The sequence below is a fragment of the Crocuta crocuta genome, unplaced genomic scaffold, assembly GCF_008692635.1.
Source record: "Crocuta crocuta isolate KB4526 unplaced genomic scaffold, BGI_CrCroc_1.0 scaffold180, whole genome shotgun sequence".
NCBI lineage: Eukaryota > Metazoa > Chordata > Mammalia > Carnivora > Hyaenidae > Crocuta > Crocuta crocuta.
Genome location: NW_027527549.1, coordinates 1,862,760 through 1,887,276, shown reverse-complemented (window position 1 = coordinate 1,887,276; position 24,517 = coordinate 1,862,760). Strand labels below are relative to the sequence as shown.

General features: G+C 37.3%; 1 protein-coding gene across 1 annotated transcript in view; it reads right to left on the bottom strand.

Annotated features, from left to right (window-relative positions):
* SYCP1 (synaptonemal complex protein 1) overlaps positions 1-24,517 on the bottom strand; it is a 128,305-nt gene that overhangs the window by 12,065 nt on the left and 91,723 nt on the right. The window contains exons 26-27 of the mRNA XM_077767835.1: positions 9,599-9,658; positions 3,387-3,566 (exon numbers count right to left, since the gene is read on the bottom strand). Coding sequence (XP_077623961.1) covers positions 3,387-3,566; positions 9,599-9,658 — 240 coding nt within the window. The remainder of the gene's footprint in view (positions 1-3,386; positions 3,567-9,598; positions 9,659-24,517) is intronic.

The window sequence follows — 24,517 nt, the reverse complement described above, 5'->3', positions numbered from 1 at the left end:
CATAGGGTAGCAGAATGGATAAAATACCAAAATCAATCTATTTGCTGTCTACAAGAAATTCATTTTAGATTGTAGGACACCTTCAGATTGAAAGTAAGGGGATGGAGAACTATCTATCATGCTATGGGAAGTAAAAAGAAAGCTGGGGTAGCTATACTTATATCAGACAAACTGGACTTTAAAGATAATAGCAAGGGATGAAGAAGGGCATTATATAATAATTACAGGGTCTATCCATCAGGAAGAGCTAACAATTATAAATGTCTATGCACCAAATAGGGAAGCACCTAAATACATAAAACAATCACAAACAGAAACACTCCTATCAATAATAATGTGCTATTAGCAGGGGACTTTAATACTCCACTTACAGCAATGGATAGATCAACTAGACAGAAAATTAATAAAGACACAATGGACTTAAATGACACATTGGACCAGATGGATTTGACAGATATATATAGAACTCTACATCATGAGGCCATGGAATTCACTTTCTTCTCAAGTGCAATGGGACTTTCTCCAAGACAGATCACATACTGGGACATAAAGCAGCCCTCGACNAAAGATAATAGCAAGGGATGAAGAAGGGCATTATATAATAATTACAGGGTCTATCCATCAGGAAGAGCTAACAATTATAAATGTCTATGCACCAAATAGGGAAGCACCTAAATACATAAAACAATCACAAACAGAAACACTCCTATCAATAATAATGTGCTATTAGCAGGGGACTTTAATACTCCACTTACAGCAATGGATAGATCAACTAGACAGAAAATTAATAAAGACACAATGGACTTAAATGACACATTGGACCAGATGGATTTGACAGATATATATAAACTCTACATNTTGAAAAAATGAACAAAATTGACAAACCTCTAGCCAGGCTTCTCAAAACGAAAAGAGAGAGCACTCAAATAGACAAAATCATGAATGAAAATGGACTGATTACAACAAACCCCTCAGAAATACAAGCAATTATCAGGGAATACTATGAAAAACTATCTGCCAACAAACTGGACAACTTAGAAGAAATGGACAAATTCCTAAACACACACACACTACCAAAATTCACACGGGAAGAGACAGAAAACCTGAACAGACCCGTAAGTAGTGAGGAAATTGAATCAATAATCAAAAATCTCCCAACAAATAAGAGCACTGAGCCAGATGGCTTCCCTGGGGAATTCTACCAGACATTTAAAACTGAATTAATACCCATTCTTCTCAAACTATTCCAAAAAATAGAAACCAAACGAAAACTCCCAGACTCATTTTATGAAGCCAGCATCACTTTGATTCCCAAGCCAGACAGAGACCCAGCAAAAATAGAGAACTATAGGCCAATATCCTAGATGAATACAGATGCAAAAACCCTCAAACNCATTTTTATAAACCAACAATGAAGCAACAGAAAGAGAAATCAAGAAACTGATCCCATTCACAATTGCACAAAAAAACCCTAAAATACCTCGGAATAAAACTAACCAAGGACACACGAGATCTGTATGATGAAAACTATAGAAAATATATGAAGAAAATTGAAGAAGCCACAAAGAAATGGAAAAACATTCCATGCTCATGGATCGGAAGAATATAGTTAAGATGTCATTACTACCCAAAGCAATCTACACATTCAATGCAATTCCAATCAAAATTGCACCAGCATACTTCTCAAAACTAGAACAAACTATCCAAAAATTTGTATGGAACCACAAAAGACCCCGAATAGCCAAAGTAATACTGAAAAATAAAACCAAAACGGGAGGTATCACCATCCCAGACTTTAGCCTCTACTACAAAGCTGTCATCATCAAGACAGTATGGTATTGGCACAAAAACAGACACATAGACCAATGGAACAGAATTGAGAACTCAGAAGTGGACCCAAAAGTATACAGCCAACTGATCTTTGACAAAGCAGGAAAGAATATCCAATGGAAAAAAGACAGCCTTTTTAACAGATGGTGTTGGGAGAATTGGACAGCAACATGCAGAAGAATGAAACTAGATCATTTTCTCACACCATGCACAAAAATAAACTCAAAATGGATAAAGGACCTGAACGTGAGACAGGAAACTATCAACACCCTAGAGGAGAAAGCAGGAAACAACCTCCTTGACCTCCACCGCAGCAACTTCTTACTTGACACATCCCCAAAAGCAAGGGAATCAAGAGCAAAAATAAACGATTGGGACCACAACAAGATGAAAAGCTTCTGCACGGCAAAGGAAACAGCCCANTTGTGGGGATGAGCACTGGGTGTTATGTGGAAACTAATTTGACAATAAACTATTTGTAAAAGAAAAAAGATCATTTCATGTGAATAATATAGTTATAAATACAACAAAATAATTTTATATAAAATGCTCTCTAAGCTATGTAGTTTACTAATTTTCATAATTTCCATGGTGTGGATAATATTGTATATGTAACAGAATGTAAGAGACTCTTCTTTTTGCTCTGGAACTTTTAACTGGGCACAAAGCTGTGGAAAAAAGTGTGAGTAACCCATACTCTAAACAAAGTAACCTATGATTAAAGCCAGATCCTTCTCCTGGGCTTATTAAAAGCCCAGGTTAAACTGGCCCTACAATCACCAAACACCTTTCTCCCCAGTTATCTTAAAGAAACTGAGAAGGAAAGGCATGAAGTTTCAGCTTAGAGGGATAAAGAAAGACAGATATTTTCCCCTTCAAGTTCCAAGGCAAGTGAGGAAATAACTGGAACAGCAGCTTTATAAACACTAGGGGTGCCTTTAAGAACATATACACTTAGTGTACACATCACTAGATACACACTTAGGGAGAAATTTCATTTGTCTTTCTGTCTGGCTAAATAGTTGAGAGTATAAAGAAATCCCCCCATCCATCTCTAATTTCTTTATACTGTCAACTATTTGGGGTCAGAATAGACATTCTGTACTACCATTTAATTTAGCATGGAAAGGCTGAATGAATTCCCTATGGATTAAGTGGGCATACGGAAGATAGTAACTTAGCCATCTTGCTGGTGGTACCTGATCCACCAAGGGGTAACTGCTAAGTAAAGGAATCTAGCAGGAGGATGATGAAGGGTAAATAGCAAAGGGAAACAACTGGGGTGAAAAATGCCAAGTTAGAACCAGATTTCCCACATCAGGGACTGCCTTCTGGTAAATGCCAGAAAGTTATTGAATCTGCCCAAGATGTCACTAAGTTGCAGACAGTAATTGGAAGAAAGAAAGAAAAAAGGAAACTATTTCATTCATGCTAGTATCACAAAACTAAATTGGTTTTATATCTATTTGTGTGATATCAGATATATGGTATATGATACTAGAACCTTCTTTATTAACCAAAACATTATGACATTCTTAGAAATTTTAGCAACCAACCTTTGGCAATGGTGTAGATAAAGTACTTTTGGCAGATGTCCACAAATAGTCTCTTTTATCTTTGGATTTGCCATTGTCCTCTGATAGGATGTTTTTGGCTATATTTTGTGAAGAAACTGCTTTAGAATCACACTTCCAATAATGAGTTTCAGGTGTTTCCAATAAAGATGTCTGTGTTTTCTATATTGAACAAATGGGAATAAAATCATCACTATACGACATTTAAAGTGCAGCAACTAGTAGAAATAACAGTGGAATAAAATAGAACTTATTATTAAATTTGTAATTTAATAATAAATAAAATAATAAAAATTTATTATTAATTTAAAAATTTTCAATAAATTATACTTATCTCTTTATTTTCCCATATAAGATGAAAATGGTATCTGCCCCCTCTGTCTTTACAGAGCTGCGATAAAAAGAAATAAACAAGCTCAACTCCCTACCCGACCAAAAGTTGAAGATTTGCTAAAGAAAAACGTCTATTCCTGGTGGCAAAAAAAGCCTTTCTTTGTTGTTCATTACAATAGTCTAAAAGCCAGAGGGCAGTTTATTCTATCATTTCTATCCATTCTCTTCTATGCTTTCATATTTCCTCTCTCTCATCTATAAAAATATCACCTTTTCCTATCCACCAGCCTTACTCCCCACCAAAAAAGAAGAAGAAGAAAAATAGGTAAGAAAACTTACACAAGTAAAGAATTGGAAAAATTTTCCAGGAGGTAAAAAAAAAAATTGGGTTTTTTTCTTTGAAGAAAACACTTTTCTTCAATTCTGAAACAGATTGCGAATTTACCCTAAATAGGCTTTATTTCAATTAAATGTCTTCCATTTTCTTTCTACCCTTATATGTATCTTCCCTTCAGCATCTGACCTATCTTTCTAGTAAAAGTTTGTAGTAGCTATGTTAATGGAATTGTGTTAGCTGCTTTGTATTTTATCACTTCTCTTGGTTGCCACTATCTCCATGAATATAATCATGGCAATCATTCACATGAAAAAATGGAGCACATATACAAGACATACAAAGGGCTATACTCAAAAGTTCAGTGGTTAAGGTGGCCATAGATTTAAATTAGGAGAGTATAAGATGCAGGATTAAGAGGTGACCAAATGTATTATAAAAATATTGGGAGTGGGGAGCCCGAGTGGCTGAGTCAGTTGAGCATCTGACTCTTATTTCAGCTCAAGTCATGATCCCAGGATCATGGGATCCAGCCCTGTGTTGAGCTCCCTGCTGAGCATGGAGCCTGCTTAAGCTTCGTTTTCTCTCTCTCTCTCTCTCTTCCTCTCTCTCTCTCTCTCACACACACACACAAACACACACCTCTAAAATAATTAATTAATTTAAATTTAAAAATAAAAAAACTTGGGGCACCTGAGTGCCTCAGTTGGTTAAGCGTCTGACTGGCTCAGGTCATAATCTTGCTGTGCTGTCTGTGCTGACAGCTCAGAGCCTGGAGCCTGCTTCAGATTCTGTGCCTCCCTCTCTCTCTGCCCCTCCCCCATTTGCACTTTCTCTCTCTCAAAGGTAAATAAAACATTTTTAAAATTTTAATTAAAAAACTCACACTGGACTAATCAATAGACAAATGGATAAGGACGATGTCGGACACACACACACACACACACACACACGAAGGAATATTACATAACTGTATAAAAGGATGAGACTGTGCCATCTGAGACATCATAGATGGACCTAGAAGCTATTATGCCAAGTGAAATGAGTCAGACTAAGACAAATATTATAGGATTTCACTCATATGTGAAATTCAAAAACAAAAACAACAAAAGAATAAACAAAAAGCAGAATCAGATCTATAAATACACAGAACAGACTGATGGTTGTCAGATGGGAAGAGGATGGAAGAATGGACAAAACTGATGGCGGGAAGTAGGAGATACAGGCTTCCAGTTAGGGAGTGAATAAATCACAGGAATAAAATCCCTGCATAAAGACTATAGTCAATGATATTATCATGGAGATGTAACAGGGCAGATGGAAGCTACACTTGTGGTGAATACAGCATAATGTATAAACTTGTTGAATCACTATGCTGTACACCTGAATTTATGTAACATTGTATGTTACTATATTTTTTTTAATATGTTTATTTATTTCTAGGAGAGAGAGAGAGAGAGACAGCGTGAGCAGGGGAGGGTCAGAGAGAGAGGGAGATGCAGACTCCGAAACAGGCTCCAGGCTCTGAGCTGGCTGTCAGCACAGAGCCCGACGCGGAGCTCGAACCCACGAACCGTGAGATCATGACCTAAGTGAAAGTCGGACGCTTAACCGACTAAGCCACCCAGGTGCCCCTGTTAACTATATTTTTAAAAGCAAAGCAAAACATTGGACTAGGAGTCAAGGAATATGCTCTTTTCTCCTCAATCTTTTACTTTCTTTCTGAATGATATTAAGTAAATCTCTAAGTATCTCTTGGCTTAAATTTGTACATCTATATTATATAAATCAAGGGTCTAAATGAGGTGATGTGTAGGTTTCTGTCCAGTTCTAGTGATCTTATTTCATAATCTTTTTTTCCAGCAGGTATAAATTTTGGTAGCATTTTTACACACACTTGCATTTCTGTATTCTCCTTCCTAAGTATTTCGGCATCATAGTTGATAAACACAATTTTGATGCAAGTAAATCTTTTCTGCTCTCTGGACTCATCAGGAGTCATCCTCAGAATTTCCAAAATGTAGCTGTTTCCATAGACAAATTTTTCTCTTGAAAGGACTGATAATGACAACTGCACCACCTTGTGGCCAAGTCAGGGAACTTAATACTTCCCAGGGTAGAAGGATAGCTAGAAAGAAAATTCACCCCCATTCTAGAATACTGAAAAAAGCCTCTTCATAATAAGTCACAGAAATGGACGTATTCTCCTACAAGTTATGTTCTTTTCTTACTGATACGTTTCTAGTGATGCACAGATGGGCACAGCTCCTTTCGTTGCACTGCGCTGTACTGCGCTTCAGAGAAGCTGTGTGGTTTTTGGTGTTTTTAGTTTCTATCAACCCTGAGCCAGGCAAATCTACTGGCAACATTTTTCCGACAGCATTTGCTCACTTACTGGCACTTTTGTCAGTTTGTGTCACATATTGGTAATCTTAACATATTTCAAACTTCTGCATTACTACTATAACTGGCTATGGTAATCTGATTGGCGATCCTTGGTGGTGCTACTGTAACTGTCTGGGGGCACCATGAACCACACCCAAGTAAGACGGCTGGCCTAACTGTTAAAAGCTGTGCATGTTCTGATTGCTCCACTGACCTCCTCCCACCCTTCCCCACCTCCCTCCCTCTCCTGGAGCTCCCTTTTCACTGAGACCCAACAAAACTGAAATTAGGCCAATCAATAACCCTACAATGGCCTCTATGTGTTCAAGTGAAAAAAAGGGTCACATATCTCTCATTTTAAATCAAAAGCTAGAAATGACTGAGCTTAGTTAGAGAGGGCGAGGCATGCTGAAAGCTGGGACAGGCCAAAAGCTAGGCCTTTTGCACCAAACAGTTAGCCAGATTGTAAATGCAAAGAAAAAGTTCTTGAAGGAAATGAAAAGTGCTACGTCCAGTGAGCACACAAATGAGAAGTAAAACAGCTTTATTACTGATATGGAGAAAGTTTTTGTGGTCTGGACAGAAGATCAAACCAGCCACAACATTCCCTTAAGTCAAAACCTAATCCAGAGTTAAGTCCTTAAATCTCTTCAATTCTATGAAGGCCGAGAGAAGTGAGGAAGCTGCAGAAGAAATGTGTGAAGGTCACAGAGGCTGGTTCACGAAGTTTAAGAAGCCGTCTCCATAACTTAAAAGTGCAAGGTGAAGCAGCAAGTGCTAATGCAGAAGCTACAGCAAGTTCTCCAGGAGATCTAGCTAATTAATTACTGAAGGGGTCGACACTAAACAAGAGAGTTTCAATGTACATAAAACACCCTTATATTAGAAGCAGATGCTATCTAGGACTTTCAGAGCTAGAGAGGAGAAGTCAATGCCGGGCTTCAAAGGACTGGCTGACTCTCGTTAAGGACTAATGTAGCTGGTGACTTTAAATTGAAGCCAGTGCTCATTAACCATTCAGAAAATCCTAAGGCCCTCTAAGAATTATGCTCATCTACTTGCCTGTATTCTATAAATAGAACAAAGCCTATATGACAGCACATCTGATTACAATATGGTTTACTAAATATTTTAAGCCTGTTGTTAAGACCTACTACTGCTCAAAAAGATTCCTTTCAAAATATTACTGCTCCCTGACAATGTCTCTGGTTACCCAAGAGCTCTGATGGAGATGGACAAGGTTACTGCTCTGCTGCCTGTCTCCATGGATCAAGGAGTCATTTTGACTTTCAAGTCTCATTGTTTAAGAAATGCATTTTGGTTATTTTTCTTTTCTTTTCTTTTCTTTATGTTTGCTCATTTTTGAGAGAGAGACAGAGTGACTTGGGGAGAGCAGAGAGAAAGGAAGACACAGAATCCGAAGCAGGCTCCAGGCTCTGAGCTGTCGGCACAGAGCCCAGCGTGGGGCTTGAACTCACAGACTGTGAGATCATCAACTGAGCCAAAGTCAGATGTTTAACTGATTGAACCAACCAAGCACCACTTAATAAATGCAGTTTGTAAGACTATAGCTGCTATAGATAGTGATTCTACTGATGGATCTAGGAAAAGTAAATTGAAAACCTTCTAGAAAGGATTCACCACTCGAGATACCCTTAAGAATATCTGTGATTCATAGAAGAAGTCAAATATCAGTATTAAGAGGAGCTTAGAAGAATGTGATTCCAACCCTCCAGGATGACTTTCAGGGGTTCAAGACTTCTGCAGCAGAAATAACTGTAGATGTGGCAGAAACAGCAAAAACACTGGAATTTAAAGTGAAGCCTGAAGATGTGACTTAAAGGCTGCAATTTCATGATAAAATTTTAACAAGTGAGGAGTTACTTCTTATGGATCAGGAAAAAAAAATCCACTCTTGGTGAACGTGTTGTGAAGACTGTTGCAATGAAACAAAGGATTTAGAATATGATGTGAACTTAGTTGATAAATCACCAGCAGCATTTGAGAAGACTGACTCTGATCTTAAAAGAAGTTCCACTATGGGTAAAATGCTATCAAACAGCATCCTGTGCTACAGAGAAATCATTCATGAAAGGAAGTGGTCAATGAAGCAAACTTCAGTGTTCCCTTATTTTAAGAAATTGCCACACAACCCAATCTTCAGCAACCACCATCCTTGATCAGTCAGCAGCCATTAATATCAAGGCAAGACCTTCCACCAGCAAAAAGATTACCACTCATTAACAGCTCACATGATGGTTAGCATTTTTAAGTAATACAGTATTTACAAATTAAGGTATGCACATTGTTTTTTAGACATAATGCTACTGCACACTCAATAGACTACAATATAGTATACATATAACTTTTATATGCAGTGGGAAACCAAAAAATTCATTTAACTCGCTGTACTGTGATATTCACTTTGCTGCATTGGTCTGGAACTGAACCCACAATATCTTCAAGGTATGCCTAATATATTGAACATTCATGATTTTCTGTTTTTTTTAATTGAAATATAATTAACGTACAGTATTGTATCTGTTACAAGTATACAATATAATGATTCAACAACTCTATACCTTACTCAGTGCTCATCACTGTATTTTTTAAACACTTTATATGGCATTTTCTATGTGTCATGCACTACTATAAATAGCTTACAAATATTATCTCATTTAATCCTTATAACAATGTTAAAAATAGATACTATTAATTATCCCTATATAGATGAAGAAACTGAGGCATACAGTAATTTGCCCAAACTCAGAAATGTTTCATAAACCTAATTAATTATTACCTATAAAGCTAGTGATATTTCAATATTGTTGGAATAAGGTATAACAAATAAAAGCTTAAATTTTTTATTTCTTGTATTATTTTCTCATTTATAATTTATATATCCAGAACCCTAGATGAAATATAGGGCATTTACTAACCTACTAATCTAAATAATGGGCCTATTTTACTGGAATTATACCTGAATCAAAATAACTCCATAAGAATAGGTGATATATACTTGTATACTCTAAACACACTTTATAATTGGAAATGAATATTAGATGTTCCTTACATATTTATGATCAAAAAAAAATTTCAGGTAGATGTTAGAAAAACCAAGAGAATTATATAAAACTCTTACCTTGTCTTTTTTTTCTTTGAGAGGAACTGTGTTTTCTTTGCTCTCTTTTTTGAGTTTTTCCTATTAAAAATGAGTACACACAATGTAGCCATTATTGTTATCAAAAATTAATGCTATTATCAAAATCTTTTCTGAGAAGTATCAACAAAGAATACTAACTCTAAATCTTATAAAATAATGAAAAAAATTAGTTTATTTCTACAGAGCTCATTACTTAGTTTTGATTATTTTTTTTAAAAAATTCTGATCTGTCTCATATGCATCTGTGGAATCCTGAGTCAGTCTTTTAAAACTCTGAATGAACTTTCTCATCTGTAAAATGAAGTGGACGAATTGGATTCTAAACTAAGGAATACACACAAGTAATAACTGTGAAGAACTATAAAGAGATCCAAGTATTATGGGCCTTTAGAAGCAGAATTCAATTTTTCTGTGTGTTGAGAAAGGATACACCTCAGTTGGACCTTGACTAATGAACTTTCACTGTGAGATAAACAAGAATGAAAGAAAAAAAGAGAGTACAAGATACGTAGAAAATAATATATCACTTTTGCTGGAGATTAGGGTGTGTGTATTTAGTATAGAAAAGAGAAAAATTAACCGTGGCCTACAGAAAAGAATATGTATTATGCCTTTAATACGACAGTCACCTGGAGAACAGAATCGCTACAGCCCCAGGAAGACTTAAAAGACTCAGAGAAGGGAAAGTTCCTTGCCTTCAAAGAACTTGAAGCAAACTTGCCTTGGCTGCCCATGATGCCCATGTCAGTATCAATACTCACTGAATCCCTCTTGTACATTGTGCTCTCTCTCCCAGAGTGTTGTTCCTAGCCAAAACACTCACTTCACCATGAAGAAACTGGCAGTAAACTAAAGTAACAATAGTCACTATTCTTATTATGTATGCTATCAATCATCAATGGTTGATTTTTAGTTTAGTGACAACTGGGGTCTATACTAAGGGGCTAGAATGCTATCTTCTAGGGTAAAGTACATCCTCTAAACCAGCAAAATCACACTGCCTCTCTGAATATGTATCTTGGCTTCAAGAAGACAGAAAGGAGAAAGCACCTCTTAGGACTGCACCGTCTCTATGAAAGTCGGGAGACTTTCACTGATCTGGAGATCTTAGTACAGTCTGTTCTAATACAACATGTGTTTCTGAGGTGAGAATTATTATCTCATACAGAAACATAGATGGTGAGTTCCCTAAGACCATACAGATGGGCAGTCCACTACGGTCCCTATTTAATCTAAATAACTAAAATATGCCTGTATTATACACCAGCAAACAGAGGATTGACTTCAGCCACAGGAATAGAGAATGACAGGCCTATACCCAAATTTCAGACTTGAATGAATTAAATTTATAAACCTCGAACCCTCTAAATTAAAAGAAAGCCTGGTAACTCTTGTGGAACGGTTTTGTAATAATATCACAAATATATATTGTATTTTCTAATATCTTGTGCACTGAAACACTAAGACTTATGGGTAAGTGGACACCGACTATAAACTAACTCCAATGATTATAACCCATTATGTTACTATTTTTTCATTACATCAAGAGCAGGCATTCTGCGATCAGGTGATGAATGGCATTTAATCCAGGTCTACTTTCACAATGAGCCCATGGAACTATAAACATAATCTATGGGCATTTCTTTGGATCCCAAGTATAAAGTTTGATAGCTAGTTTAAACTTGTTAAGTGCCATAATCCCCATGCTGGTTCTAACCACAGAATGAGTGTCTTTAAATGTGGAAGGACCAATTGGAAGACTTTGTAGTTTTCCTCCATATCAAGAACATAAACAAATACAAATCAAATGCCACATCTCACACAGGCAGAGATTAAGGTCCCATTAAACGATGGAAGATATAGAGGTGATTTATCAGTCCCACAGAGCCAATTTAATTGGAAATTAAATTTGTCATCTAGTAACAACTGGGTCATACCAATGGGCAAGTAACATAGGTCAAAGCAGCGACTGCCAATAATGACTGGGATCAAAACTGAGAAGAAAATAGTTCAATACAAAAGATGAACTGAATATCTGGGGGCGCTTGAGTGGCTCAGTCGGTTAAGCAACCGACTTCAGCTCAGGTCATGATCTCACAGTTTGTGAGTTTGAGCCCCACGTCTGGCTCTGTGCTGACAGCCTTAGAGCCTGGAGCCTGCTTTGGATTCTGTGCCTCCCTCTCTCTCTGCCCCTCCCCTGATCGCACTCTGTCTCTCTCACTCTCTCTCAAAAATAAATAAACATTAAAAAAAAATTTAAAGATGAACTGAATCTTTGTAAACACAAACCTCAAAGTAAATACCAGAATCATGGTTACAGAATACATGTTTTTAATAATCTTGACAATGTAAATTAATATCAAAATTGCATATGCAGAGGAAGAGGCAGTAGAAGAAAGTGTTAGATACATTGTTTACAAATATAAAGGTAACCAGTAAAATAAAAAATGCTACACACACGTTTCAAATCAACAAGATACCCACATACACATACTTCAGAGAAAAAGAAAAAAATAAAATATGAATACGTAATGTAAAATAAGAGGATAAAAACATGATTCAATTATATATCATATCAATGAGGGCTTAATATCCATGTGTAAATCAACAACAACAACAACTACAACAACAAAAAACAATTAAAAAATGGGCAAAGGATTTGAACAGACAATTCTCCAAAGAAGATAGTAAATGGCCAACAAGGGACAGGAAAAAAGAACCTCCAAAACAAATTCAACAACAAAAACATACAATCATATGCCATAATTTCCGAATCTAGTGAGGCTCAGCATGAGGGCCACAGTGCAGACCTGTGCTTATTTGATTCTAGTCAATATGGCTCTTAACCTCATCACCACTCGTACAGTGAATTGATAAGAAGCAATCTGAAGTGATAGGCAGTCCAGAAAAAAAAAAAAAAAAGCCTATAAAATGCATGGAGAGTGAAAGTTTCAGGGAAAATGACTAAGTTTTTTTTCATTTTGGTCTATCTAGTCTGGATAAAGAAAGCACAACAAACATACCCATACAGAATTAATTATCCATGCCAATAAATAGACCAACATACCCATACAGAATTAATATTCCATGTCAATAAATAGATCATACTAGCAATAAAGTCAAAAGACAAGTTAAAAACAAAAACAAGAAACAAAGAAAAGATTCACCAGAAGGAGCAGAAAACAAAAAGAGATTCACTGAAAAAAATAAATGAATTTTGTCCTTTTCCCAGGTTCCCTCTCATCATCCTGTAAGTAGAATATACCAAATCATGATATTCTTATCATTCTCTCATAAACTGTATGAGGAAATACAGTTGGAAGAGAGACTGTAATATGGCAAAAGTGAATGCACACACTGGAATATTACTCAACCATGAAAAAGAAATATCTTGCCATTTGCAACTACATGAATAGATCTACAGAGTATTAGGTTAAAAGAAATGTCAGACAGAGAAAGACACATACATACCATCTGATTTCATTTATATGCATAATCTAAAAAACCAAGAAACAAAGCAGAAACAGACCCATAAGTACAGAGAACAAATGGATGACTACCAGAGGGGAAATGGGTGAAGGGTTGGCAACTCTGGTGATTGAGCATAGGAGATACAGGCTTCCAGTTATGGAGTGACTAAGGGATAAAAGGTACAGCCTAGGCAATATAGTCAGTGATATTATAATAGCACTGTATGGTGGCAGACAGTAGCTACACTTATGGTGCACAGCATACAGTACTAAATGCTTTCAATAGGAAAAGAGGAGAGTGTTGTCAGCAAAATGGCAAGAGTTTTCTATCATCCTCCCCACCAAGAAAACAGATTTAAACAATCATCCACAGATGAGAGTTCCTTTGTGGACATTTGGGAATCCAGCAGAGAAGTTCAAGCATGCCACTGGAGCAAAAACATCATAGACTGAACACAATGAAGATGACAAGAGGAAGAGTTTCACTTTACCCATGTCATCCCTCTCCCAAGAAAGCACAGTTCAGAGCCAAGACAGACCTCTCAAGCAGCAATTTTCTCTACGGGAAAAAGTAAGAGCAAGAGAGGGATGCCCAGCTTCTGCAGTTGTACAGGATCACCCCATCCATAATACTGAGGTTAACTACATGACTAAAAGGTGAGGAGGGGTTGGGAGTACAAAGTTCAGAATGTATTTGAGGGACACAGATCCTACTAACTACTTCATGGACTCTATTGGGAAGCCTGCCCCAGAGCTGCTGGGGATTCCTTGCTTGAAGATCCCCACAACTGGTCAATGGGCATGCTCCCAATGTGCCACACATCTCACCCACACCCATCCTACCCTTCTGCCACCCTATGCATGCCACATAAGGGTGGCAAGTGTGGGTCTTTGTAGATGGCTAGTGATCATGTGCTGAAAGCTAGGCCAATGCTGCAGAATAGGGAGAAAGTGCCTGATCATTCCACAAAGCCTTAGGGAGGCTGTAAGCATCCAACCTTTGCAGCATCAAGAGAAAGCATACAATCTTAAGAATTCCCTTCAAAGACCAAAAAAGAAGTATGGAACAGTTATAGACAGAGATAGAGATAGAGACACATACAGATATAGATATAACTAGATAGATAGACACAGAGAGAGGGAGAGAGAGAGAGGTGGGCAGAGGGAGATCTGAGAAAACTTCAGAATCCCTACCAGAGTTGACAGAAGATACTTTTCTCCTGAAGGTAACCAATAAAGACTGGAAGAAGTAACCATCCTTTCAAATGTAAAGACAGTGATGTAAAACTTCAAGAAATATGAAAAACAAAAGCAACATGACAATCACCAAAGAAATTCAGTAATTTTCAGTAAACACAACACCAGAGAAATGTACATCTCTGGAACTATTTTGAACTCTGATAAAGAATTCAAAATAATTATTTTAAGGAAGTTCAATGAGCTACAATAAAACACAGAAAGACAGTTCAATAAAATCAAAAAAATAATACATAAAAAATAAGAACTTTAACAGAGAGACAGAAATCATTAAAAAAAAAAAAAAAAAAAGAACTAGATGAGGAGCCTGGCACCTGGGCGGCCCAGTTAGTTGAGTGTCTGACTCAGCTCAGGTCATAATCTCATGGTTGATGAGTTCAAGCCCTCCATCGGGCTCAGTGCTGACAGCTCAGGGCCTGGAGCCTGCTTTGGATTCTCTATCTCTCTCACTCTCGGCCCCTCCCCCACTCATGCTCTGTGTCTGTCTCAAAAATAAACATTAAAAAACAATCTTTAAAAAGAACTAGATAAATTCTGAAGCTGAAAAATAAAATGAATGAAAAATCCAAAGAGAACATTAAAGAAGACTTGCTCAAGTAGAAGAAAGGATCTGTGAACTTGAAGATAAGTCACTTGAAATTATCTAGTCAGAACAACAAAGATAAAAGAATGAAAAATAGGGAAGAAAGACTATATGAATGTGGGATACCAACGAATGAAACACTTTACACATTACTGAAGCCCCAGAGGAAAGGAGCTGGAGGAAGGAGCAGAAAACTAATCTAATGAAATGATGGCTGAGAACTTCCAAAATCTGGAAAGAGATTTGGACATTCAAGCACATGAAACTCAGGGGTCCCCAGACAGATTCAAATCAAAGAAATATCCAAATCACATCATGATAAAACTGTCAAAGACAAAGTGAATTTTAAAAATACCATGAGAAAAAAAATCCTCATATACAAGGGAATCTCCATAAAGTTAGTAGCAGATTTCTCAGCAGAAACCTAGCAGGCTAGGAGAAAATGGAATGATACATTCAAAGTATTCAAAGAAAAAACTGCCAACCAAGAATACTTTGACCCAGCAATGCTGACCTTTAGAAATGAGAGCTATTCTCCCAACCAAAGAAAAGCCAGAGTCATCACTACAGTTGCCTTACAAGACATGATGAAGGTAGTTCTTCAAGAGGAAATAGGATGGTAACTAGTAATATGAAAACATGAAACATACTAGTAAAGACAAGTAGTCAAATTCAGAATACTCTAATATGTATGAAGGTGGTATGTTAACCACTTAACTCTAGTATAAAGGTTAAATAAGTATTAGAAATAACCAGACCCATAAAATTAACAACTCAAGAAACAACAGGTGTTGGTGAGGATGCAGAGAAAGGGGAACCGTTTTTGCACTGCTGGTGGGAATGCAAAGTGGTGCAGTCACTCTGGAAAATAGTATGGACATTCCTCAAAAAATTAAAAATAGAACTACCCTACAACCCAGCGTTTGCATTACTAGATATTTATCCAAAGGATTCAAAAATTCTGATTCAAAGGGGCACATACACCCCAATATTTATAGCAGCACTATCAACAATAGCCAAAGTATGGAAGAGCCCAAATGTCCATCAATTGATGATGAATGGATAAAGAAAATATGGTGTGTGTGTGTGTGTGTGTGTGTGTATGAAGTAGGCCTGTATTGCTCTATTGAAAAACACATACATACACACACAGTGGAATATTACTCGGCAATCAAAAAGAATGAAATCTTGCCATTTGCAACAAGTAGATGGAACTAGAGTATATTCTGCTAATTGAAATAAGTCAGTCAGAGAAAGACAAATATATGATTTCACTCATATGTGGAATTTAAGAAACAAAACAGATGAACATAAGGGAAGGGAAGGAAAAATAAGATAAAAACAGAGAGGGAAGCAAACCATAAGAGTCTCTTAAATACAGAGAATAAACTGAGGGTTTCTGTAGGAGTTTTGGGTGGGGGATGAGCTAAAGGGGTGATGGGCATTAAGGAGGGCACGCATTGGGATGAGCACTGGGTGTCGTATGTAAGTGATGAATCACTAAATTCCATTCCTGAAAACATTATTACACTACATGTTAACTAACTCAATTTAAATAAAATTTAAAATTAAATAAATAAATACATTTTTAAAATGAGTAAAAAAAAAAAGAAATAGCCAGGGCTACAATAATTTGTTAATGGACACACATATTTAAAAGATGCAAACTGTAACACTGACTGAAAACATAAAATGTAGAAGGGACAACTTGTTTGCACTACAAGTTATTATCACCTTAAAATAGACTACTCAACTATATGATTTTTTAGGGAGGCCTCATGGTAACCACCAAGGAAAGGCAGTAGAAACACAAAAGATAAACAGAAAGGAATCAAAAAATATAAGTAGATAAGATCATCATTTCACAAAGGAAGATGCAAAAGCAGAAAGGAACTACAAAACAGACAACCATCAGATGGCATTAGTAAGTCTAAATACAAATGGACTCAATTCTCCAAATAAAAGACATAGAGTAGCTAAATGGATAAATATGGATAATGGATGAAGAACGGATAAATAAAGACCCAACAATGTGCTGCCAACTAGGGACTCAGTTGTGCTTTAAGAACACTCACTGGTGAAAAGAAGGGATGGAGAAATATTCCATGCAAAAAAAAAAAAAAGTCTATTTGACAAAATAGACTTTAAGTCAAAAGCTGTAACAAAAGACAAAGACGGTCATTACATAAGGATAAGGGGGTCAACTTAACAAGATAATATAACAATTGTCAATACATATGCACCCAACAGCAGAGCACATAAATATATTAAGCAAATACTAACAAATCTGGAGGGATGAATGGAAAACAATACAACAGTAAAGGACTTCAGTACCTCATTTTTTAATTGAAATATAATTAATAGACAATATTATATTAGTTTCAGATATGACATATTTATTCCACAATTCTATATATTACTCAGTGATCATCACAATAAGTGTAGTCACTATCTGTCACCAAACACCACTGTTACAATATCATTGACTATATTCCCTATACTGTAGTTTTCATCTCCATGACTTACGTATTTTATAACTGGAAGTTTGTACTTCTTAATATCCTTTACCTATTTTATCCTTCCCCACCACCTTCCCTCTGGCAACCACCAGTTTGTTCTCTGTATTTAAGAGTCTGTTTAAAGGCACTAGGGCAGCTCCATCAGTTAAGGGTCCAAATCTTGGTTTCAGCTAAGGTCATGATCTCACGGTTTTGTGAGTTCGAGCCCTGCATCAAAGGAGAAGGATTTTTATTTGAAAAGATAAACCTGACACACCTTTGGGGTAGATCATTAAGAAAAAAGAAGAGTCATATGAATAAAATCAGAATTAAAACAGGAGATACTGCAACAAACACCACAGAAATATAAAGAATTAAAGAAACTACAAAAGCAATTATAAGCCAACAAACTGGATAACCTAGAAGAAATGGCTAAATCCCTAGAAATGTAACCTACCAAGACTGAATCATCAAAAAATAGGAAATATGAACAGACCAATAACAAGTAGGAGATAGAATCACTCATCAAAAGTCTCCCAACAATAAAAGTCCAAGACAGTACTTGATTGCTTTTCTGGGGAATTCATCCAAACATTTAAAGAATAACTGACACCAATCTTTCTCAAAATATTTTTCCCAAAGTGAGGAAGGAAAGCTTCCAAATTCATTTTACCAGGCCAGCATTACCTTGTTAACAAAGCTAGGGAAAAGCATTATAAGAAAGTTACAGGCCAATATCTCTGATGAACGCAATTGCAAAAATCCTCAACAAAATACTAGTGAAGAGAATTCAACAGCACTAAAAGAATCATACATCATGATCAAGTGGGATTTTTCCCTGGGATACAAAGATGGCTCAAATACACAAATCAATAAATGTGACAAACCACATTAACAGAATTGAAGGGTAAAAATCATATGATGATCTCAACAGATGCATAAAAAGCACTGGACAAAAATGAACATTCTTTCATGTAAAAACTCTTAACAAATTAGGTATAATAAGAATGCACCTCAGCATAATAAGGCCATATATGAAAAGCCCACAGCTTACATCATAGTCAAAAAAGAAATGCTGAAAGCCTTTCCTCTAAAATCAAGAAGACAAAGATGCCCACTGTCACCTGTCCTACTCACCTATTTCTCTGCCAAAGAAAGCAGACAAGAAAAAAATAAGACATCAAAAATGGAAAAAAAGTAAAATTATTTCTATTTGCAGATAACATGATTTTATATGGAGAGAATCCTAAAGACTCCACCAAAGAGCTGTTAGAACTATTAAACAAATTCAGTAAAGTTTCAGGACACAAAATTAATGTACAAAAATCGGTAATATTTCTATACACGAGCAACAAGGTATCCTGAAAAAGAAATAAAGAAAATGATCCCATTCATAACAGCATCAAAACCATAAAATATTTAGGAATAAATTTAATAAGGATGTGAAATATTTGTACATGAAAACTTTTGTTTTTAATATAATTTATTGTCAAACTGGCTAACATACAGTGTGTAAAGTGTGTTCTTGGTTTTTGGAGTAGATTCCCATGGTTCATCACTTACATACAGCACCCAGTGCAATGTACATGAAAACTTTAAGGCACTGATGAAAGAAATCAAAGAAGACACAAATAAGTGGAAAGGTGTCCCATGTTCATGGGTTGAAAGAATTAATACTTACTAGAACTGATCCAAGAATTCAGACAAGTTGCAGGGTACAAAATCAACGTACAGAAATTGGTTGCATGGTTACACACCAACAATGAAGCATCAGAAAGAGAAATCAAGAAACTGATCCCATTCACAATTGCACAAAAAACCATAAAGTACCTAGGAATAAACCTAACCAAGGATATAAGAGATCTGTATAACGAAAACTATAGAACACTTATGAAGAGGGGCACCTGGGTGGCTTAGTCGGTTAAGCATCTGACTTTCGCTTAGGTCATGATCNAGCATACTTCTCAAAACTAGAACAAACTATTCTAAAATTTGTATGGAACCACAAAAGACCCCGAATAGCCAAAATAATATTGAAGAAGAAAACCAAAATGGGAGGTATCACCATCCCAGACTTTAGCCTCTACTACAAAGCTGTCATCATCAAGACAGAACTGCAGAACTCAGAACTGCACCCAAAAGTATACAGCCAGCTAATCTTTGACAAAGCAGGAAAGAGTATCTAATGGAAAAAAGACAGCCTCTTTAACAGATTGTGCTGGGAGAACAGTACAACAACATGCAAAAGAATGAAACTAGATCATTTTCTNGATGAGCACTGGGTGTTATATGGAAACCAACTTAACAATAAACTATTTGTAAGAAAAAAATGTAAAGCTAAGCTATAAAAACTATAGAAGAAAACATATCAAAAAAGTTACAAATAAAAAAAAGAGTTAATACTGTTAAAATGTCCATACAACCCAATTCCATCTATAAATTCAATGCATTCTCTATGGTTTCCAATGGCATTTTTTACAGAAGTAGAAAAAACAATCCTAAAATTTACATGGAATCACAAAATACCCCAAGTAACCAAAACAATCCTCAGAAAAAAGAGCAAATCAGGAGGCGTCACACCTCCTGATTTCAAGATATATTGCAAAGCTAGAGTAATCAAAAAATAAATTAAAATAAAGCTATAGTAATCAAAACAGTATGGTAATGGCATAAAAACAGCCACATAAACCAATGGAACAGAATCAGGAGTCCAAGAATAAACCCATACTTATATAGTCAGCTATTATTTTATAAGGGAGCCAAGAATACTCAAAGGAGAAAAGATAGTCTCCTCAATAAATGGTGCCAAGAAAATGAAATATTCATAGTAAAAGAATAAAACTAGACCACTATCCTATATTTACACCACTCACAAAAATTAACTCAAAATGGGTTAAAGACTTAAATGTAAGACTGGAAACCATAAAACTCCCAGAAGAAAGCAGGGAAAAAGCTCCCTGACAGGGTCTTAGCAATGATTTTTTTGGTTAGAACATCTAAATTACAACCAACAAAATCAAAATAAACAAGTGGGACTACATCAAACTGCACAGCAAAAGAAATGATGGATCACATGAAAAGATAACCTAAGAAAGAGGAAAAATATATATGCAAATTATATATTAAGATATTATATAAGGGGTTAATATAAAAAATATATAAAGAATTCACACAACTCAAGAGCTAAAAATTCCAATTAAAAATGGGTAAAGGACCCGAATAGACATTTTTCCAAAGAACATACATGAATCACCAATAGGTACATGAAAAGGTTCTCAACATCAGTAATCATCAGAAAAATGCAAGTCAAAACCATACTGAGGTATCACCTCGTGCCTCTCAGAATAACTATCATCAAAAAGACAGAAGATAACATGCTGGCGAGGATGTATAGAAAAGTCTTTGGAAGGAATTAAGAAAGGGGAACAGTAGGAGGACCCTAGGCTTGACTTGTGCCTTGAATACAGAGAGATAAATATGAAATCATTCTGAACACCCAAGGAATCGATCTGAGGGCAGAACAAAGTGCACAACTAGAAAGAGAGAAAAGTACACATTATGGAAGGAAGGAGGTGTGAGATGTGATTTGGGGGAGAAAAGGATCTCAGGTGCTGCAGAGGAGAGGGAGCCCTGATCACAGAGAGAGGGAGGGAGAGGGGGAGGGAAAGGAGGAGAGGGAGGGAGGGAAGGAGAGAGAGAGGAGCACACAGGGAAATTGCACAAGGAGAACACTTCCCCAAAGCCACTGATCGAGAAAATGAAAGAGGCTGATTATCCTGAGTTTTTACAACAACCAGCATTCAAAGACTAGAGCTTTAGAGGTCTGCACCATGGCTGGTTGAGCCTGGTGGGCACTGGGTGCTCCTGTGGAGAAGGAGGGCAGAAGGCCAGGAGCAGACAGCAAGATCTGAGGATCTCCAGGGATGCGCTGGGAGACAGGCATCCTTTTGCTTAGAGCACATTTGGGAGAAGTGGCATGGCTTCTCGGGGCACAAAAGAGCTGGCAGGCACCATTACACTCCCCCACCCCTTAGCATAGGAGCAGAGACAACTGCTGGGGACAGCTAACTTGGACATTGGCTTTCTGCTGAGCTTTACTCCAAACTCTAAGTTCCTGCACACTGGTGTGACTGCCCTTTTGGGACAGACCTGCACCAGCCCCAGCGTGGCGAGACCCTCCCCCAGAGGACCAGCATGGGTCTGCTCCAGGCTGGGTACCTAAAGTTTGGAGTTTTAAAATTTTTTTTAAGTTTACTTATTTATTTTGGGAATTGGGGGGGGAGACAGACAGAAGGGGAGAGAAAGAAGCCCAGGCAGGATCTGTGCTCTCAGCTCAGAGCGTAACACAGGACTCAATCCCGCAAGATCATGATGTGACCTGAAATCAAGAGTCAGATGCTCAACCGACTGAGCCACCCAGGTGCCACTAAAATTTGTAGGGTTTTTTTCTTAAGGTTTATTTATTTTTCAAAGAGAGAGAGAGAGAGCAAGCAGGGGAGGGGCAGAGAGAGAGGACACAGAATCCAAAGCAGGCTCCAGGCTCTGAGCTGTCAGCACAGAGCCCGATGTGAGGCTCAAACTTACAAACCTCAAGATCATAACCCAAGCTAAAATGGGACACTTCACCAACTGAGCCACCCAGGCACTCCTGGAGTTTTTTAAACTCAGCCATTCTACATAGAATAAAACACAGGTGCACTGCATTGCTGGAGCTGGCAGATGGCTCCGACATGGACAGGGTGAAGGCAGGGATCTGAGGGACACCTGGGACACACGAGTGGAGATGGTTCGCTCTTCTGTGAGGGCTTCCCAGAAAGCAGTGGGAGCATACTCCACTTTCAGGGACCAGGGAGAGGGCTGACATCATTTTCCTCCCCTATCCCTTAGTGTAAACAACTTCAGTAAGTAGGACAGCACCAAAACTGGAGGCCTAAACCACTTATGCCAAGCCCCACCCCCTGTGTTCTGAAGGTGCTTCTTTACTAGGGCAAGTGTGCCTGAGAACCAGACCAGCAGACCCCTCCCCCAAGAAGACCAGCACAACGCCCCCCCCCACCAACATGCACCAAGTCTGCTGACCTAATAGAATGCTGCAAAGCTTCAGGTCTAGTGCAAATAGCTGATCAGGCCTCTTTGAACAAGCAGACAAGAATACACTTAGTTAAAACTCACTACACTCTGGCCAAAGTCCAAATACTCCCCACTGCAGGCAAGGAGAAACTATAGAGGACTGACCTGAGAGCAGCCAAAACACAGCATACATTAGAAACACTTCCTATAGCACCAGGCCAACAGGAAAAACAGTATATGACCTCTTCTTAAAGCTATTACTCTCAGGAGCAAGAAACATAACCGGCCTTTCTAATACACAAAAAAGAGACCTAGACAAAATGCCAAGACAGAGGAATTCATCCCAATAGAGCAAGAAAAGATCATGGCCAGGGATCTACTGGAATCAAATAGAAGTAATATGCCGAATCCAGACTTTAAAACAGCAATCATATGGATTCTAGCTGGACTTGAGAAAAGCACAGAATACACAAGGGAGTCCCTTACTGCAGAGATAAAAGATCAAAGAATGAGTCAGCCAAAATAAAAAATACTATAACTGCAATGCAAAACCAACTGAATGTAATGACCACAACAGTGGGAGAAACAGAGGAACAAATGACTGATAGAAAAGATAAAATTAAGGAAAATAATGAAATTGAAAAGAAGAGGAAAAGAAAAATACTGGATCACAAACGTAGGCCTAGGGAACTCAGTGACTCCATAAAACATAATAATATCCATACCACAGGAGTTCTAGAAGAAGAGAGAGAAAAAGGGACAGAAGGTTTGTTTTAGAAAATGATAACTGAAAAATCCCCTAACCTAGGGAAGGAAACATTGAAATCCAGGAGGCACAGAGAATTCCCATCAAAATCAAGAAAAACAGGCCAACACCAAGACATATCATAGTAATATTTGCAAAATACAGACATAAGGAAAAACTCCTAAAAGCAGGAAGGGAAAAGAGGTCCCTAATTTACCAGGGAAGACAAATAAGGTTATCAGCAGACCTCCCCAAAAAAACTTGGCAGGCCAGAAAGGAGTGGCATGGTATATTCAATGTGCTGACTGAGAAAAATACACAGCCAAGAATATCTAGCAAGGCTGTCATTCAGAACAGAAGGAGAGACAAAGGGTTTCCCAGACAAACAAAACCTAAAGGAGTTCATGACCACTAAACCAGCCCTGCAAGAAATAGTAAAGGGGACTCTTTGAATGGGAAAGACCGAAAGCAACAAAGACTAGAAAAGGATAAAATCTCCAGAAACAATGACTTAATAAATAATACAATGGCACTAAATTCATATCTATCAATAATCACTCTGAGGTAAACAGGCTAAATCCTCCAATCAAAAGACATGTATGATGTCAGAATGGATTTTAAAAAAACAAGGCTCATCTATATGTTGCTCACAAGAGGCTTATTTTTTTTANGAGACAGCGTGAGCAGGGCAGGGTCAGAGAGAGAGGGAGACAGAGAGAGAGAGAGAGAAAAGAGAGAACAAGTAGGGAGAAGAGCAGAGGGAGAGAGAGAATCTTAAATAGGCTCCATGCTCAGTGCGGGGCCCGATGTGGCATTCAGTCCCACAATCCTGGGATCATGACCTAAGCCGAAATCAGCTCAGATGCTCAACTAACTGAGTCACCCAGGCACCCTGAGACTCACTTTAGACCTAAAGACACTTGTATATTGAAAGTGAGAGGATGGAGAACGATTTGTCATGCTAATGGATTTCAAAAGAAAGCTGGGATAGTTAATACTTAATTCAGACAAACTAGATTTTAAAGACTAACAGATGAATAAGGGTATTATATAATAATAAATGGGTCTATCCAACAAGAAGATCTAACTATTGTAAAAATTTATGCCCCTAACTGGAAACACCCAAATATATAAAACTAGTAACTAACATAGAGGAATTCGTTGATAGTAATACTGTAATATGACACCCCAATTATAGCAATGGACAGACCATCTAAACAGAGAAACAACAAAGAAATAATGGCTTTGAATGACACACTACACTGGATTAGATGG